At 33.6% G+C, this 19,228-nt stretch overlaps 2 protein-coding genes across 2 annotated transcripts; both read right to left on the reverse strand.

Moving 5' to 3' along the window:
* Positions 1–3,306: 3,306 nt before the first annotated feature.
* LOC141668739 (autophagy-related protein 18h-like) lies at positions 3,307–13,735 on the reverse strand. The gene is made up of 9 exons (XM_074475735.1): positions 13,307–13,735; positions 9,571–10,026; positions 7,924–8,367; positions 7,444–7,689; positions 6,556–7,344; positions 6,273–6,454; positions 4,862–4,974; positions 4,224–4,769; positions 3,307–3,706 (listed from the first exon to the last, which is right to left on the reverse strand). The coding sequence occupies exons 1-9, from the start codon at positions 13,481–13,483 to the stop codon at positions 3,702–3,704; spliced, it is 2,958 nt and encodes a 985-aa protein (XP_074331836.1). The 5' UTR covers positions 13,484–13,735; the 3' UTR covers positions 3,307–3,701.
* Positions 13,736–14,060: 325 nt separating this feature from the next.
* LOC141666395 (secreted RxLR effector protein 161-like) lies at positions 14,061–15,832 on the reverse strand. Its single transcript, XM_074472382.1, has 3 exons — positions 15,664–15,832; positions 15,304–15,622; positions 14,061–14,103 (listed from the first exon to the last, which is right to left on the reverse strand). Exons 1-3 carry the CDS (start codon positions 15,830–15,832, stop codon positions 14,061–14,063), a joined length of 531 nt encoding a protein of 176 aa, XP_074328483.1.
* Positions 15,833–19,228: the final 3,396 nt, after the last annotated feature.

The raw sequence follows: 19,228 nt of genomic DNA on the forward strand, positions 1-19,228 counted from the left end.
CCATAGATCGTCCTTAATGGTGGAAAACAAGAAATGCCATAGGTCTCTACGTCAATTGTAGATAAACACTATTGCACCAATGCAATCACAATAAAAATCTACTCATATACACAAATAAATCCATAAACATTCAGAGGAGGGATAAAATGAAATATTATCCTAAAGTATAACTAAAATAATATCGATTCGTGAAATTTAGAGCATGCGGGCTATAGAGCTAGTTGATAATAATCAAGGAACGTTTTAACCTTACTCATACAAACTGCAAAGTTTACCATAATGATATTTAGAGTGAATGAATGGTTAACGACATTATCAAATTTCAGCAACATGCATTACGTGAAGTAGCTATACAACGACCCTTTGAATTAGATATTGTAATGTGTTAGGTATTATGTTATTATTATGTTGATTTTATAATATAATTCCAATTAATATTACGAAATACTCCCTCCGTTCCTTTCGATTGTTTACATTTTTTAGAGAGTTTCCGATACGCATTTTAAGTTGCATAAAAAATATAGTTCTGTAAATTTTTTTTTACAAATTTGTTTTTCTGAATAAAAAATAAAATATTCAACTTTTATTCAGAAAAAAAAATTGTAAAATAAGTTACATAACTATATTTTTTATGCACCTTAAAATGCGTGTCAGACACTTTCTCAGAAATGTAAACGATCGGAAAGGAACGAGAGAGTAATTAATATGCAATATGCATACATGGTTTCCACCTTGAAAATGTCTATTCTACCTACAGTTTTATATTATATTGATCTAAATGAATTAAATGATCCGTACAAATTATAAATAAAAGGTACCCAGTACGCACCGGAAGGTAGCGGCTGCGGATTACCTACGATAAAAAAAAATAAAAAAAATTGAATATTTAAACATGTTACATTATAATTTATGAATATTACAAGAGATAAATTAAACTGCAACTTTAAACTCCCTCTAATTTTATATCTCTTTTAACTTTTTTACACAAATTTAAAAATGTGTTCACTGTATAATTAAAATTGTTTCTTTGTAATTTTTTAGTATAAAATATTAAAAATTATTATTTTAGTTATGTGATCGATAAATTTAGAAATTTGAAACAAATTTTTGAGTATGATGAGTTAGCTGAACCGTAAAGAGTTGATTTATTATCATTTAGGATATAATTTCAATACTCGTTCATTCAAGTTTGTTAGAAATAATACTCAATTATAAAATATATTTAATTATAATTATTTAAAAATATAAATATAGAAAAATGGAGTGACGTTGATATTCATGAAATATGAAAACAATAATTAGTAGTATTATACTATCGATTTTTCTAATATTTGCCCAATGAAATCAAATTCGTGCTTGATTAGCTGTAAATTTCATTTATGAAATTTTTATGGATGCAAGTATCTATTATTACTAATAACGTATTGTTAATAAAATTTTGACAACTAGGAGTCAAAATACCTTAATTGAAGATGTCAAAAGGAAAAGATACGAAGCGAAGGGTGAACCAACTATATCCATATCAACAAACATTTCAAAGCATCTCAACCGTCCATTTTACTAGTCCTACCAACCCCATATTTGAACTCTTGTTATAATCTTATCTACATTTACCTTATTTTTATATTGGTTATTTCATGCACCATTTAAACATTAATTATTCTTTACATGTAAAGTATATCAACTTGTTTACTAAAAGATTAAAAAAGTAATTAAAGTTAAATTAGCCTAAAACTCCTTTTAACTTGTGAACCAGACCTCCTTTCACTAAGTACTTCAAGTTTGGGAAGATGGACGGCAGAGATGCGTAAAAAGCACATCGGACCGGATTTTATCCTGACTTTTAAAAACCCGTTTTTTTAAAATGTATTAGGCCAGATTTTTTTAAAAATCGGATCGGGCCGGGCTTTCTTAAAATATAAGATCCGTTTTAGACCCGCGGGCCGGGCTAAACCGGGCTTTATTTGGGCTTTTTATTTATATATTAAAAAAATATTTTAATATTTTATAATTCGAGGAGAAAATAATATCTTGATATACCAGCTATAGTAGTTTAGACACCAAAATAAATAATTATTTTTTAATATAATATATAAATAATCATATATACATTAATTGCTTTTAGTATTATAATATAATATTTTAAAAATCATAAAAAATATTGTATATTTTCAAATTTTTAGGAAAAAATCGGTTTTTCTTTTATCCGGGCCGAACTGAACTTTTATCCGGGTTTTTTTCGATCCGGTCTTTTATCCGGGTTTTTTTAAATCCGGACTTTTCGGGCTTCGAGCCGGGCCAGATTTTCGAGAAAAAAGGAGGCCCATTTTTTTGATCCGCGGGCCGGGTTTTTTCCGGATCGGACTTTTCAGGCTTTTTTCCGGATCGGATCGGATTCCGGGCTTCGTATTTTTTGAACATCTCTAATGGCCGGTGCGAATTCTTTATTCACAACTTTGTTATAAATCAGTCGAATTTTCAAAAATTGTCAATAAATCATTCAAAAATCGTTCACAAATTGGTCAAAAATATTTATCCGATTTCCTATAAATCGCCAATAAATCATCCGATTTCCTATAAATCGCCGATAAATCATCCGATTTTTTAAAAATTATCCGATAAATCATAAATCAATATCTCACCCAAATAATTTCAATTTTCGAAATTTATAACACTATTTTACAATCATAAATTGAATTACACATGTGATTTGATAAAATTTAAGTTAGATGATTTTCACGTATTACGAAAAATTAAGCAAACGGAATGAGTCAGTCAGAAAGTACACGTTTTTGCACATGCACACTAGCTGTATCGAATCAGGTATCAAAAAAATAATAAAACAATGATGTATCAAGTATCATGAGTACTAAAGAATGACCAATATAATGTGCCAATTCACAGATTATGTTTGAAAGACTTTCCAGAAAAATCAAGAATGTGTTATCTCAAAAACACAACAAAGAGAAATGGCACACTAAAAATGACCGAATCTACATCAGGCCACAGAGAGCGTACTCGGCCATGAAAATAGACTTCTAGCACTCCCAACAAGCGAATAATTGAATATTTATATAACACGCTCAATAAAAAATTTAAAGAGCTCTCAACGAGCAAATTTTAGTGTACGCGTTTTATGACATGTAATGTAATCATTTGCCCGCACTAACTGGCAAATATTTTCGCTGGAGCTTGGAGGAATGATAAACTGTATGCCCCCAACAAAATCAGGATCTCTACAATATCCTTTCATTCCTCCAACAAAACAAAAGAAGACGCGATATAAACAATTTTCCAAAATGTATGTGCAAGCAAACCAGAACCAGGTAGTATAGGTAAAATGGAAGGGGGGTTGTACAACTTTTTCTTTTCATCTTTTTACTGAGAATGGTAGACGGCTAAATTTTGTTACACAGCATAGACAAAGAACATGTCCACACAAATCAAATGTTAACTACTTTTCAATTTACACTATGTACACAAGAATTAGAAGGGAGGAAACCAGACAACTTTTTTTTCTTTTTTCCTCCGGCTAAGCTGGGTTTTATACAAGATCGTGCCGTACTGCATAGGTTAGTTTGAATATAGTCTTCCAAAAAGCAATAGCCGGAAATTTTTATCAGACACATTACCTTTCTATGACGAGCAAAGCACAAATAAAGGACAGCAAGGCAGGTGCAGCTTAGGGAAGCCAGTATATGTCAACCTGCCAACACATAAATTTTCTCGAAAAATCAAAAAGTGCAAATACGCCGCCCTGATATGATATATTTCTAGGATTTTACAGCTTATGGGATCAACATGCTAAGACTTGGGGTGTAATTGGGCAGACCAAATCGAATATCGAACTTGAATAAAAGTTCAAGCTCAAGCAAATCCCGAGCCATAAATTTTAAGATTAAAGCTTGGGTCAATAAAAATTTGATAAGCTCAAGCTCAGCTCGAAAACTCGAATTTTTATTATATTGACAATATCTCAAATATGAGAAGTTTGACCCGAGCTCAACTCAATCACACGTCAAAAATGCATTATTTTTTGAACTTTAATGTAAGGATATAGATATATAGATGCTCTGGGTCAAGCTTGGATTGATCACTGTCAAATCGAATTCGCAGTATTTTAGGAGCTAAGTTTGAATAGCTCACGAATACATTGACTCGCTTACACCCGTGCTAAAAACAAACAAGACTATTCGAGTAGTGAGTTAGTTGAAGTTACACACCTTCCTCGGAGAAAGCAAATACACCCCCAAGCATGTCATCACTATCTGCATCTTCGTCACAATTTGCCTTGTTGCAATGACTAGTACTTCTGTCGACCTCAGTTATATGTTCATTAAATTGATTATATTTATCAAGGTTTGTTGATTTGAAGTACCCCTCTTGAAAATACTGCATATCTTCATGCACTAGATCTTCAAGAATGTTTATACTTGAATCAGAACGTTTGGAACTTGTGTTTGAAACATCACCCGTCACAACACTGCTTGAAGAAAAAACCTCTTCAGAAATATTTCCCCCGGAAAGTGAAGCCTTGCTGGGAATGTTACTATAATTATTAACATAATCTTCCGCGAATGCGGAGACTATAACTGGAGATAGCTCAGGAGAAGATGAGGTAGCAGCTCTGCCAATTGAGTTCCGCTTTGGCAGAGAATTAGACCCTTCAACCTTATTGTTCTCATTATAAATTGGTCTAAAGGAAGGATAAGAATTTATTGTAGCCTTGTACTCTTGTTTTGACAAAGTCGTTGATGACCTCGGTGTCCCTGAATGAAGATTTGTCATGTAAAATATTTAGTAATAAGAGGTACAAGATTAAAAAAATTTATATATCACTAGATACATGTGGTTAGCATACCAGTAACTAAGTTATCAACTGAACTAGGTGTCAGCACTTTGGCATCATCAGAGTACTTCTTACCCTCATCACTCAAAGAAGAGGAAGGTGAATATCTACCATTAGCAAGGCCCCTGCAGAAAAATAGTCAGATTAAATCAACTAATAACATGTACAGAAAATATATCAAAAAATCTAAATGTTGAAATAATTGAAATAGATAAGAGAAAATAATAAAACTGGTTAACTCCACAACCAGGTGATCATCTCAATTCCCAATAAGAATCAGTACAAGAAACATAAGTTGCTAACTACAACTTTAGTTGTGTGCAAAAACAAAAGAGAAAGTACATGCGTAACTTCTTCAATATTACGACCTCTTAAATACTAGTAAATATACAAAAGAACAAAAGTGAAGGTGCTCAATTCTCCGCATTACTCACATGTTTAATAAAAGATATTGAATATTACTTCATTAAAATTATCCAACTACACAAGCTGCCTGTAGAAGGAACAAAAATGTGTTCCAAACCAGAAACTTCGTTTAGGCGATAAATTGTATAGTAATTTTTTATTTTTTGTTTAACAAAAATATAAGAAGACAAAGTACAGAAATAAAAAGCACGTAAAGTCTCCAAAACCACAAATATGCCCAGAATTACATATACAGATAGAAAACAATGATATGATCTAGTAGTCATTGCACACTAAATATTATCTATTTGGATGTGGCCACATGGTTTTCATGTTTACTTCTGAAAAATCTTAATAAATAACATTCCATCGGTTACATGTACAAATTTGAATTGCTTACTTTATTTCATTCTGACATATTTCTGTAGGAAGTATCAAGTATGTGAGCTATCACTTTGGATGGACTTCCGCTTAGTTAAGCTCATATACAAGGCAGATCAATGTATACAGTTTTGACTTATAAATTATGTCCGGAATTTGATCATTGCCAATTGCCATCCCCTCCCCACCCCTAATTTTCCCTCCCTATTGCAGTAAAAATTGTATAACCTAAAATTTAGGGACACAGAAATCTGATTGACTTAACAATAACATGAATTCCTTGTTAATATTTTGCACCACAAGCTTCCTCATGTTGCAGAATATGCCAGAAAAATTGCAAATCAAGAAACCAAAGTTTGATTTACTCTCATGAGAGAAGTGAATTGAGCACTTAACATAAAAATGGTTCCGGTCAAGGTATCTAGGCTGCTTAATATAGTGAAAATTGTATATCTGGGAGAATGATAGTACATGCAATACATGCACCTCCTTATAATCATATGTGATCATGTTCTGTACTCCAAATTTGTTCAATGCATATCATATCCTTCAATTGTAAGCTCAGAATTCAAAACATGGAAGTATCTAAATTTCTAGTAGAGAACTGAAAATGTAGAAAATACATGTGTGTTTTTACCTGCTGCTATTAGCCCATTCATGATGAATCTGGTGAAAATGGTCAGAGACAGGTAATAGATCCTTCCTCCTTATTTCAATCTCTTGAGCATGCAGCTTTTCAATTTCAATTTCTCCATCATTAGAATATAAACTTTGTCTCTCTTCATCGAATGCCAGAGGACTCATAGCGTAAAAATAAACCTAAATTGAAGGCAAAACGGCCATGACAAACATATATAAATAAAAAAACAAATTAGATAAACACAACACACTGGAGCATCACGTTCAGCTGATACACATACCTGAGACTTTTGCCAAACTGGCGTCCTCCCAGATCTCATTTGCACCTCTGCATTAGAAAGATACCAATGGAATCGATCATGGTGTTTCACCGTTTCCTTTTCCTTAGTAACATCTTCTTCATACTCGGAAGGGTACACTATTGTCTCTGAAGGATCTTGTCTACCAAGAATATTTCCACCGATAAATTCCTCCCTTTCAGGCCAATCTGCTCTCCGGCAGACATCCCACCATTGAACAGGACCAACTTTCACCTTTAACTCTTCCTCTTGTACCTGCCCCATTGAACTTGTCCCATTTCTCAGAGAAGATTCACCTTGATCTCCTCCAACAGAAGGCAGCAGTTCATATTGAATTACATAGCCAGAAGGAGAATATACCATCAAGTGCTCCAATGGATTTACAGTTAAGGTTGTGGGTTGTAAATTGCCTACAGAACTATGAAAAATGGCAGAAACAACACCAGATGGAGGCGGGAGTTTTCCTGCAGTTGACGATGCCGCATTGCTCACAGTATTGAGCCAACTGGAATTCTTTATCCTGCTCACCACAGATAAAGTAATCGGAGGGGGTGGAGGTGGAGAGTAGGACTGCTTCAGCATGTATGATGAAGTAGACCACCATGGCACAGAAAGAAGAGGGAGTAAAGTTGGTCCATTAAGATTAGAATTTTGCATTTGAAGACCAGTCTCACCACCAAAAGGAGATAGAACAAAAATATGACCAGTTCCCTTAGATGAAACAATAGCTATCCACTGACTAAAAGGACTAAAACATATGTCTTGAATAACCTGTTGCATGAATAAAGGTTATAAATCTTCAGTATAGGAATCAATATCATTAATTACATTGGTACAATGGTACGTGATTCAGAAACGAAAGAATATTACTGCGGAAGTGATGCCACGATGGAGCTTGTAAAGGTGCACATGAGAAGAACTCCAATCATAACTATGAGTTCCTGGTCCATTTTGCAAGTAGGAAGGCATGATTCGAAAAATATTTATATTATTACCATGAACAGATGCAGTGACCAGGAGAGTCCCACTTGGGTCAAAACAAAGGGCAGAGATGGGACTGGTATGTGCCCTGAATTGTGATACAACAGCCTTGGACACAAAATCTTTTATAATGACCTGCATATAAAAATTCAATATTAGTGCACTTTTGGAATTCTGGTAGTAAGAAAGATCAATATAGCGCTGCACTTAAACAATTACAGAACTACATCAATTAACTATTCAACCCAGTAAAATTACTAGACAACAAATATGAAAGATCTATGCATCTTTTTTAATTAGTTGAAAATCCAACAATCAACAATTTTGCAAAAATAAGATGAATCTATAAAAATTAAGCACGAGACTTACGGTTCCCGCAGTATCTACATCACTTGGATGAGCTGCAGTCCGACCCACTCTCCAGCTTGCACCCGAGGACCCTGGGGAGCCAGAACCATCAGGAAGAAGCTCATGACAGTATTTTGAGAACTTTTTGTATCCCATGTCACCTAGATTAATTATTCCTGTAGCTAATTGTTTACTAGATTCCATCGCATATCGAGCCACCAAATTCCCATTGCTGGGTGAAGTAGAAGGGCTAACACCTGGAGATATACTGGGACTCTGTGGACTTAAGCGTCCTGTGTTTGATAACAAAGGATTATTAGAAGCATAAGCTAACCACCTAGGGCCAACAGCCATGGGACCATAACCAATATTAACGCCACTAAACGCTTGCCCTCCCAACTGAGGGACGGGATAAGTGAGCACACTGAACTTACTCTCCAGAGTGAGAGCATCAAAACAATAAATCTGCAGCACGTAGATAAACAATAGTTAGAATAAGAGTTCCAAACTATGCGCTCATACAAAGAGTAAATATGTACAAGCTCTGAGCACACATCCAGATTAGTTATAAAGAAATTCAGATCATTGCGGACTACGATCACTCATGCAGTAAATACATGGAGAGTAAAAGAGAAAATGAAACCAATGTGTTTGTTATGAAACTAAATGTTCTCCACATAAGTAATTAACTTTCATCTCGTACAGCTCAGATCAAACTCTTTTAAACGGTCAGGTTTCTCTGTAAACCAGAGCCTTTACTTCATTTAAATAAGGTTATTGGTAACTGTATAATTCACATTCTTTGGCTCTGCCCGTATATTATCCTGTAATAGTCTTTCACGATTAGATCTACTTACACAGAAACGGTGTATAATTATGAAAGTTAGCTGGGTAGCTAACCCTATTGATCTGTGCTGCAAGAGGGGCCTAATCCCTAGTTGACATTAACTATATCATACATATATATATTATAGTAAGAATAAGCAAAATCTTATCCCTACAGCCAAACGATTATTGATTACACCTGTCGAATTAGATGTTAAAAAAATTGGGCCCGTTCTGTATACAACTGAATAAGAGTAAGGTTCGATTTCTAGCAACTACAAGCTATAACATTGACATTTATCTATAATTAAGAGTGGAGATCAAGGGTTAAATTTCTAAAGATAAGAAGAAACATATTATCAACAAATTATCAAGAGACTATAGGCATGATTAAAATATAACAAATCACCTCTCCTTGTCATAATTATTTCACCCATAATTAGATATACTGATATAGTAACACAGATTATTGAAAGAAATAAATACATTTTAATAAGCATAAGTAGGATTGCATACATTATATAATATGAAATAATTTCTTACTAGAAGTTAACAAACATCCAAATTTTTCAGAGGTTTATTATACATATCATTTAAATAAAATACTACTACATTATAATTTATATATTTAAAGATATATATATATATATATATAATCACACAGGAAATAAACTAGTAATTACTGTATTTTTAAATCTGAGATCTAGGCTAAAATTGTTGATTGCACTGTTAGTAGAATGGAAGAGGCATCCTTGATCCTTATAATATTAGCCTATACTACTTGTAAAAATATAACACCGCCAAATAGACAAAACCATAAAACAATGAGATGTACAGACTTACTTGTGTAGCAAGTCCAACAGCCACTATTTTTGAGCTACATCTGACCATATACACAGCTGATCGGAATCTCAAAACATGAACATAACTGTGAGATCTTAATGAGTAGAAACGGACAGCTGTAGGAGAACGAATAACAGCTCCAACACGAGGTTCATATTTATCCCTTAGTGAACTATCCTTGCCATGTTGCACTGGATCAGAACATCTTGTCTCTTCACTTGCCACAACCAAGAGCAGAGGATGCGAATCCATGAATCCTTCACAACCATCGCACTTTGCAGGGATGGGCTGCATCTGCAAGAAAGTGACAGCATCATCTCGACGTGAGACCAATTCAGCGACATTTGAAGCATCTTCAACATCAAGAACTTGAAATCCATTCGAGTACCCTAGAAGCAGGAGAGTTTTCACTACGGAAGCCCCAAGTTCTAATCGATCAAAGCAAGCCCATAACACCTGCTTACCAGTAAATTTGCACAGCGCACTAGTAAGTTTATATGGGAGACCACTGGCAGTTTTTAAATAAAAGGGAAACTACAATAACCCAATTTGGCAGAAAATGGAAATGAGAAATAGGCCAAGAATCAAAATAGAACATTAAATAACCACCCACAGGTTGTGAGTAACAAAATGAATCACCTAAATCTTTATACAAACTTGTTGCTGTACACAAGTCATTAGTACAGACACATGCACACACGGAGAGACTTCAATGTAGATAGAACTCTAACTGACAAATAAAACACAACTATGTTAATTGACAAAAAAAAACTTTATTCGATGTTCAGTCATGAGTCATCTATTTCTTAAATTCTTAAAGGATGGAATTATGTAGTCCAGACTAACATCACTTTTGCGTAGCACAAAGTTTAAATTCATATATGTGTATCCTTCTCTGTCTATCTGATATATATATATATATATATAATACTATTAACCTTGCATGAACTTTGATTACTATTTGTCATAAATTCTTCAGCCTTTTTGTCTATTCAAGTGCCGATCATTTAGAAAATAACAAATTTCTAATAGTAAGGTAAGACTAAGGAGTATATCCACTTCACTACCACATGCACAGATGTATTTCTAAAATGTTCAAATAAGAAAACATGCATATTTAAAGTTGGGTATCCTGTATTAGATAGTAAAAAAGCCAGAAAAATGGACGCACCGACGAACGTAATATAAAAATTACATTGGACTGACTGCAATATAGAGTAAACAAGACACAAATAGATTCCATGAATCAAAGCATTAGTTGCCACTAAATCTTTACAATGTTCAACCACACAGAAAGACAGAATCTTAGTTTAAAATTTGAGATTTTAAAATGCAGGATCGATGATGACATAGACTAAAGAGGCATTTTTTTACTGCTGAAAATGGCTGATTAGATCTGGACTGTACAAAAAACTTATGAAGATCGTTTGTTGCACTTTAATTTTTAGCTGAATATATAAGAATCGGTCGGAATAACTGCTGAGCGAATCATGTCAAATTTGTCAACTGAATCGATCAGATGTTTTACTCAACACTATTGACTATAAAAAATATGCCACGCTGCCTTGTACTGATTTGCAAATCCATGCTCATATATATGCAAAAATTCCTAACATCACTTATTGTGTAGCACAATGTTTCAATTCATATATTTGTATCCTTATCTGTCTATCAGAGATATAAATATAATATTATTAACCTTACATGCACTACAAATACTATTTGACATTATAGTTTCTTCAGCTTTTCTTTGTCTATTCAAGTGCCGATCATTTTGGAAATAAAAAAATTCTAATAGTAAGGTAAGGAGTATATCCACTTTACTACCACATGTACAATGAGATGTATTTCTAAAATGTTCAAATAAGAAAACTTGCATATTTAAAGTTGGGTATTCTGTATTAGATAGTAAAAAGTCAGAAAAATGGACGCACCGACTAACATAATATAAAAATTACATTGAACAAACTGCAGTATAGAGTGAACAAGACACAAATGATTTCCATGAATCAAAGCATCAGTTGCCACTAAATCTTCACAATGTTGAACAACCACACAAAAAGGCAGAATCTTAGTTTAAAAATTTGAGATTTTTAAAATGCAGGATTGATGATGACATAGACTAAATGGCAATTTTTTGCTAATGAAAATGGCTGATTAGATCTGAACTGAACAAAGAAGACCGTTGGTTGCATTCAATTTTCAACTAAATAAATAAGAATCAGTTAAAATAACTGCTGAGCGAATCATTTCAAATTTGTCAACTGAATCGGTCAGGTGTTTCTCTCAATACTATTGACTATACACATCACGCCATGCTGCCTTATACTGATTTGCAGATCCATGCTCATATAAATGCAAAAATTATTAACTCTATAAAACTTTGTTTTTCTTCAATTTTATATACTAATAATTAAATAAATGTTACTATATACTTTACATATGTGTCATTAAAATATTATGTTTAAAAGCATAATATCTAATAATGTCAATATACATTGTTTAATTTATATTAAGATTACCTTATATAGTTAATTATATATTTAAAAAAATTCATACGACTCATTTCTTATATGATCTACTCTTTACTCGGGTAAATTCTCGAATTATATCACTCGGATAATTTACCAAACAATATTATTCATCAGGATTCAGTTTTTTTTTAGTTATTCAGATCACTCATAAATATTAACAATTCAGACATAAATCATTCACTTGACAAAAAAAATTATAAATCATTCAGATTTACAAAATGACCCCTAAGCCGATGCAGGTTCGAGAAAATATATTCTATTAGGAAAAAAGGGAAATTCAAACAGTAAAGATTCTCAAATTAATATGTTAAAGATTTTGGGAATGTCTAGATTATTATATAGTAATTATGACATAATAAGTAGGAGTTATTATGCATATCCCAAAAGTCATGCCAATCAACTCATTTGGGTTTACTCAATTATGCGTTTTCTTGGGGGCTAATCCACATGCCCATATAGTAATATTCTGGTACTGTAATAAAGGCAAAATGTATTAAATTTCTATTACATGCTTAAGTGTGAGTCTTAATTACTCTAGATGTGAGGTGTAGTTACCCTTTCTCTTCCTTTCTATCTTAAATATTTCTGTGTGCCATACTTTGTTACATATCGCAATGCTAGATTAAAATCCTTCATCATAAGCCATCTATCTACTTAGTCAAATAAAATTTATACAGTAACTCCTATAATAATCTTCAATTATTAAAGATATTAACAAACAGGTTGTTTCCAATCCATAATTAGATCAGTTGCTAATCGAAGTTGGAAATAGTTTTATAGGTCCGAATCGAGTATAAATACAATGGTAACTGCTAGATTTTCAAAAACATTATCAATACTCCACTTGTAACCCGGGACATACAGATGTGCATATTGAAGTGGCTGCAAACCACTAAAAATAGGGTTCAACCAACACGAAATTGTACACAAATAATTAGGCAGACGATTTGCATAACACGACTAGACTAGAGATGCATACATCAAGAATAATTAGGCAGGCTTGACAGATGTGCGTAACAATACGAGATGCATACATCATGAATCCTAATGTTTCGTACTTACTAATCTTATTATGCATCCTGATTCAAATCACTAAAAATATTATAAAAACTTAAAACTAAAAACTAACATCATCTCGTGCTATATAATTGAAAACACAATTAAATACGAAAAAATAGTAAAAAATGAGGAGAAAAAAAAACCTGGTCCTTGTTGAGATGATCAGAAGGAGGGGAAACAGAAGCACGAACAGAAGACGACACCGTTTTGATACAAGAAGAAATAAGTTTGAATGAATTAGGTAAAGAGAAGGCATTACTACTAGTAGTATTTGTGTTGTTGATGTTGTTGTTAATATTATTGTTTTGGCTTTTCCTCATAATCAAAAAAACAAACAAACAAACTCAAGTTTAGAGATGATTACTCAAACAGAATCCAATTAAGCATTTATATAGGGGAGATATGTATATATAGTTGTATGTATATGTTGTGGTGTTGTGGTTGTGTTGGGTTTGACCTCTAGTTCTCTCTCCAGACGATCTCTCTCCTCTGTCTCTCTCTCCAATCTCTCTCTCTATTTATCCATATCTCTCTCAAATAAAAACATATAAACATTTCTCTCCCTCTTATTATATAGCACTAGTTCTGTGTTGTAGTAGGTTCTAAATTTATTTGCGCTGCAAGCAAGTCCCGCTGTACATTCACATTTTTCAAATCTCATTTTTATTCTTATTCCGTTACGTTACTTCTGGTATATTCCCTTTTTTTCCCAAATTACAATTCTACTGTATATTATTACTTTATTTCCATTTCTCGTAAATTTTATTCATTATCGCTATAATCGTGATTATAGAAAGCGGTTTATATTTAAATAATTATCAATAAATTATTTAAAAATATTTGACGGATTTAATATATTGCGGATTAATTATCAACTCTTTAAAATTATTCTATAAATCACATATCAATATTTGAATCGGCTAGTTCTAATTTCCAAAATCTGTAATCATACGCACAATGGTCATTACCCGCACCGCTCAATCAATTTGATTCTCGAAAGGTCGAAAATTCGGTTATATAATTAAATTATATATTTATATATAAATATGTTAATAAAATATTTAAATTATATTTGGATTCTGTACAAATAAGTTTAGAATATTTATTTTTATTTTCTTAATTAAAAAAATTGTATTACAATATATTTACTATTTATTTTATCTTTTTTAAACTATAAACTAAAATAATTTAAAACAAAATTTAAAATATGCTACGAAAAAACCTATATTGCTATTTATTAAAATTGATTCGTGCCAGGTGACGGTGATAGCATTTTTCCATTCAAAGTGATTTGATGTCCATATATGTCTACCGTTTTATCTTATTATTCATTCTCGTTCAGTAAATTTTATTAATCTTCGTAAACAAATATTGTCAAATTGTTATAAACTTTGACCGAAAATAGTAGTTATGTTTAATATAGAGGAAGTATAGGAGAATATAAGATATGAAGAGAAAATTGTGTTTCATTTCATTAGCTAAATGAGTTATTTATAGTAGTTGGTTTACAAGGTTTACTAAGTAAGTTATTCAAATCTTTTTCATTAAGTATTACAAAACTTCCTCGATAAGCTTTACAAGTCTTTCTTGATAAGTTTTACAAGTCTTGATCGGTAAGATTTGAGAGACTTACTCGATACGATTTGACAATCACTTTATATTTATTCAAATATTTTAACATTCCTCCTTGATTGTCAAATGCGAGTTATTGCAAAGATTGATTGCCTCGTTAAAACCTTGCAAGGAAAAAACCAGGGGGATAAAAACTTTGACGAAGGAAAAAGAGTACAGTCTTCCCCTGAATAAAATGTCTCACATTCTGACATTTTGATGTAGCAAACTTTTTAACCTCTGCATACCCATATTATTTCTCAGCTACTCAAATGTTGATGTAGGTAGTGATTTTGTAAGTATATCCGCCAGATTATCGCATGAGCGAACTTGTTGAACATCAATATCACCATTTTCTTGAAGTTCATGAGTGTAGAAGAATTTTGGCAATATGTGTTTTGTTCGGTCCCCTTTAATATATCCTTTCTTAAGTTGTTTGATGCAGGCCGAGTTATCCTCGAATAGAACTGTAGGATTGTCTGAAATACTTGATAATCCACATGATTCTCGAATATGTTGAATGACCGACCTTAGCCAAATACATTCTCTGCTTGCTTCATGAATTGCTAGTAATTTTGTGTGGTTTGATGAAGTTGCAGCCATAGTCTGTTTTGTAGACTTCCAAGAGATGACAATATCACAATATGTAAATAGGTAACCTGTTTGTGATCGCCCAAAGTGAGGATCTGACATGTATCCAGCATCTGCATATCCAACTAGCCGTGATCTTGAATTGTTTGGGAAGAATAGTCTAAGATCGATTGTCCCTCGAAGATATCTGAATATATGTTTGATTCCATCCCAATGCGTTTTAATAGGGTCAGAATTTAATCTTGCCAACAGGTTTACTGCAAATGCGATATCAGGTCGTGTGTTGTTTGTAAGATACATGAGAGCGCCAAAAGACTAGAATAGGTTCCACTTGCCTGAACTGCACTGAGATATGGAACTTCAGGTCCAAGAGCCTCTTCATCTTGTTTTCTAGGACGGAAAGTATCCTTTTCAACCTCGAGTGATCGAACAACCATTGGTGTGGTTAGTGGATGAGCTTTGTCCATGTAGAACCGATCAAGAATCTTTTCAGTGTAGTTTGATTGATGAACAAATATTCCTGAAGATAAGTGCTCCACCTGTATACCTAAACAAAATCTTGTCCTTCCAAGATCTTTCATTTCAAACTCATTTTTCAAATAGTTAGTAGCATTAGTAATATCTTCAGTAGTACCGATAATATTCAAATCATCCACATATACAACAATAAAAACAAAACCAGTTGATGATCATTTAATGAAAATACAAGGACACACTTGATTATTAACATATCCATCATTCAATCAGTATTCACTAAGCCTGTTGTACCACATACGACCAGATTGTTTCAAACCATATAATGATCGTTGTAATTTAACAGAATATAAATGTCGAGGCTTAGTGTCCTCAATATTTAATCCTTCGGGAATTTTCATATAAATATCATTATCAAGTGATCCATATAGGTATGCTGTCACAACGTCCATCAAACGTGTTTCTAGTTTTTTCATACAAGTCATACCCATTAGAAAACGAAAAGTAACTCCATCCATCACAGGAGAGTATGTTTCCTGGTAATCAAAACCAGGTCTTTGAGAGAATCCCTGGGCTACAAGCCGGGCTTTATATCTCACAATTTCATTTTTCTCATTTCGTTTTCGTACAAATACCCATCTATTCCCGACGGGTACTACACCAGCTGGTGTTTGGACTGCAGGTCCAAATACATTTTTTTGCGCAAGGATTGCAATTCTTCTTGAATCGCAATTTTCCATTTTGGCCAATCATCTCGGTGTCGACACTCTTCCATACTTTGTGGTTCAGGATCGGAGTTCATAATAATATCATATGCCACGGAAAAAGCATATACATCATCAACCTCAATACTCCCACGATCCAGTATTTTCGTGTTATGGACATAATTCATTGAGATCTCATAGTTTTCAGGTACCTTTGCTTCTGTGGAAGCATTTGCCACTTCTGGGGCAACATTCTCTTCTGGAGGTAATCCCACGTCTGGGAGTTTTGTTACAGCCACTTCAGGGGCTTGAACCTCTTCAGGAGGCAATACCACTTGTGGGGTATTTTATGAAACTTTTGCCACTTCTGGGGCAATTCCAATCAATTTCCGTTTTCGTGGTACAATATCTTTTGCACCAATAGGTCTACCACGCTTTTGGCGTGGCTTTGAATCACCAATCAATTCCGCTGAAATTGATTTATTTCCAGGGATTTCAATCCTGGCCGGAGCATTAACAACAGGTATATATGATTTCATAATATTTCTAGAATCATTAAATGCATCTGACATTTGATTAGCAATATTTTGCATATGTATAATTCTTTGAACCTCAGATTCACATTGTTTAGTATGCGGATCAATATCATTTAATCCTGAGATATTCCATGATATTTCTGAACTTAATTTATGCAAAATTTTATCTCCCCCTAATGTAGGGAACATAGATTCATCAAAATGAAAATTAACATACCGAGCAATAAAAACATCACAAGTTAATGGTTCCAGACTTCCAGATACCTTGTAATAGACGGAGAATCAAAATCAACATATATACCAATTCTTCTTTGAGGTCCCATTTTAGTTCTTTGAGGTGGTGTTATAGGAACATACACAACACAACCAAATACTTTTAAATGAGATATATTAGGTACTTGACCAAGAACCAATTCTTGAGGGCATTGTTTGTGGTAAGCAGAAGGCCTTATTCTAATTATATTTGCAGCATGAAGTATTGCATAACCCCAAACAGATATAGGTAACTTTGCTCTTAGGAGTAAGGGACGGGCAATAAGTTGAATTCTTTTAATTAAGGATTCTGCTAAACCATTTTGTGTATGTACGTGAGCTACCGGGTGTTCGACTGAGATTCCTACGGATATACAATAATCATTAAAAGTTGCAGATGTAAATTCAGCAGCATTATCTAGTCGGATTGATTTAATGGGATGGTCAGGAAATTGAGCTCGGAGTTTAATTATTTGGGCAAGTAATTTGGCAAAGGCTGTATTTCGGGTTGTAAGTAGACATACATGAGACCATCGAGTTGACGCATCAATTAAAACCATAAAGTACCTAAATGGGCCACAAGATGGATGAATATGACCACAAATGTCACCTTGAATTCTTTCTAAGAATTTCGGGGACTCGGTTTAAAGCTTAACTGGGGATGGTCGGACAATCAGTTTTTCTAAGGAACATGCTGAACAATGAAGTTCATCTTGGGATATTATCTTTTGAGTTTTAAGAGGATGTCCCACAGAATTTTCAACATTACGACGCATCAAAGATACTCCTGGATGACCGAGTCTTTCGTGCCAAAGGGAAAGTAGTTTTGGGTCTATGACTTTGGGGATGTTGACACTATGAGATTCAAGAACTCGTATACTCGTAACATATAATCCTGAAGAAACCAAGTGGAATTTTTCTAGGACCCTTTTAATGTCAACGATGTTTGAGGTGATGAGAAGGTATTATTTTTCATTCTCATTACTAGTTTCAACGTGAAACCCGTTAAAACAGATATCTTTAAAACTCAGTAGGTTTCTAGTTGACTTGCTAGAGTATAGAGCCTCTTGTATGTGTATGTGTGTCTTGTTTGGTGGAAGAAAACTAGCTTTCCCAAAACCTTCTATTATATTTGATGTACCCGATACCGTCCAGACATGTGAGTTGGTTTTAGTTAACTGTGAGAAGTATTTCTGACTCAGTAAAATAGTATGTGTGGTTGCGCAGTCAACAATGCATATATCTTCCATCTCTATACATATATAAACGAAAAACATCTTTATTAAAAACACACCGAGTACATAGAACAACAACATGAAACAAGTACATAAAATGAGTACATAATGGAAATAAGTAAAACACAAAGGAAATAAGTAAAGCAAGATAATACATATGAAGTCTAGTCGTCTAAACCATAATAAATATTAGCACTAGTGTCTATTTCATTTGAGGTCTTATTGACTGGTTTATTAACTAGATTATAATTAGCGAAGTTGGTTTCTACTCTCTTTCCATTATTCCTTTTGGATGACTGGTAGAGTTCAACAAGATGTTTGGGTGTGTGATAAGTACGTTGCCAGTGCCCCTCAGATTCGCACCTATGACAGATGCCTCGATTCTCTCCTTCTTGGGGTGCCTTTCTTTTATTTGGCACTTCACGTTGCCATTTCTGGTGGCCAGAGTTGTAACCATCACGTTTCCACTTCAGGTGGCCAAAATGATATTGATTGTGAAACCGACCACGGAAATTTCCACGTCCACGGTTTCGTCCATAACCCCGTACTCCTCTATGCCCTTTCCCACGTTCATTCTTCAGGAATGACGTGTTATGTACTTCAGGTAACTGGGCAGAGCCTGTGGAACGTATCTGATGATTTTTCAGTAGCAACTCATTATT

Source organism: Apium graveolens, chromosome 6 (genome assembly GCF_009905375.1).
Source record: "Apium graveolens cultivar Ventura chromosome 6, ASM990537v1, whole genome shotgun sequence".
Classification (NCBI taxonomy): Eukaryota; Viridiplantae; Streptophyta; class Magnoliopsida; order Apiales; family Apiaceae; genus Apium; species Apium graveolens.

Coding starts and splice junctions, on each gene's coding strand:
- LOC141668739 (XM_074475735.1), bottom strand. CDS start 13,483: ATGAGGAAAAGCCAAAACAATAATATTAACAACAACATCAACAACACA. Junction 10,027..13,306: donor ATCATCTCAACAAGGACCAG/GTTTTTTTTTCT, acceptor ACTGGTAAGCAG/GTGTTATGGGCTTGCTTTGA. Junction 4,975..6,272: donor GAATGGGCTAATAGCAGCAG/GTAAAAACACAC, acceptor ATTTTTCTGCAG/GGGCCTTGCTAATGGTAGAT.
- LOC141666395 (XM_074472382.1), bottom strand. CDS start 15,832: ATGGACAAAGCTCATCCACTAACCACACCAATGGTTGTTCGATCACTC. Junction 15,623..15,663: donor TAGTCTTTTGGCGCTCTCAT/GTATCTTACAAA, acceptor TCGCATTTGCAG/TAAACCTGTTGGCAAGATTA. Junction 14,104..15,303: donor AGAGAATGTATTTGGCTAAG/GTCGGTCATTCA, acceptor GTATGATTACAG/ATTTTGGAAATTAGAACTAG.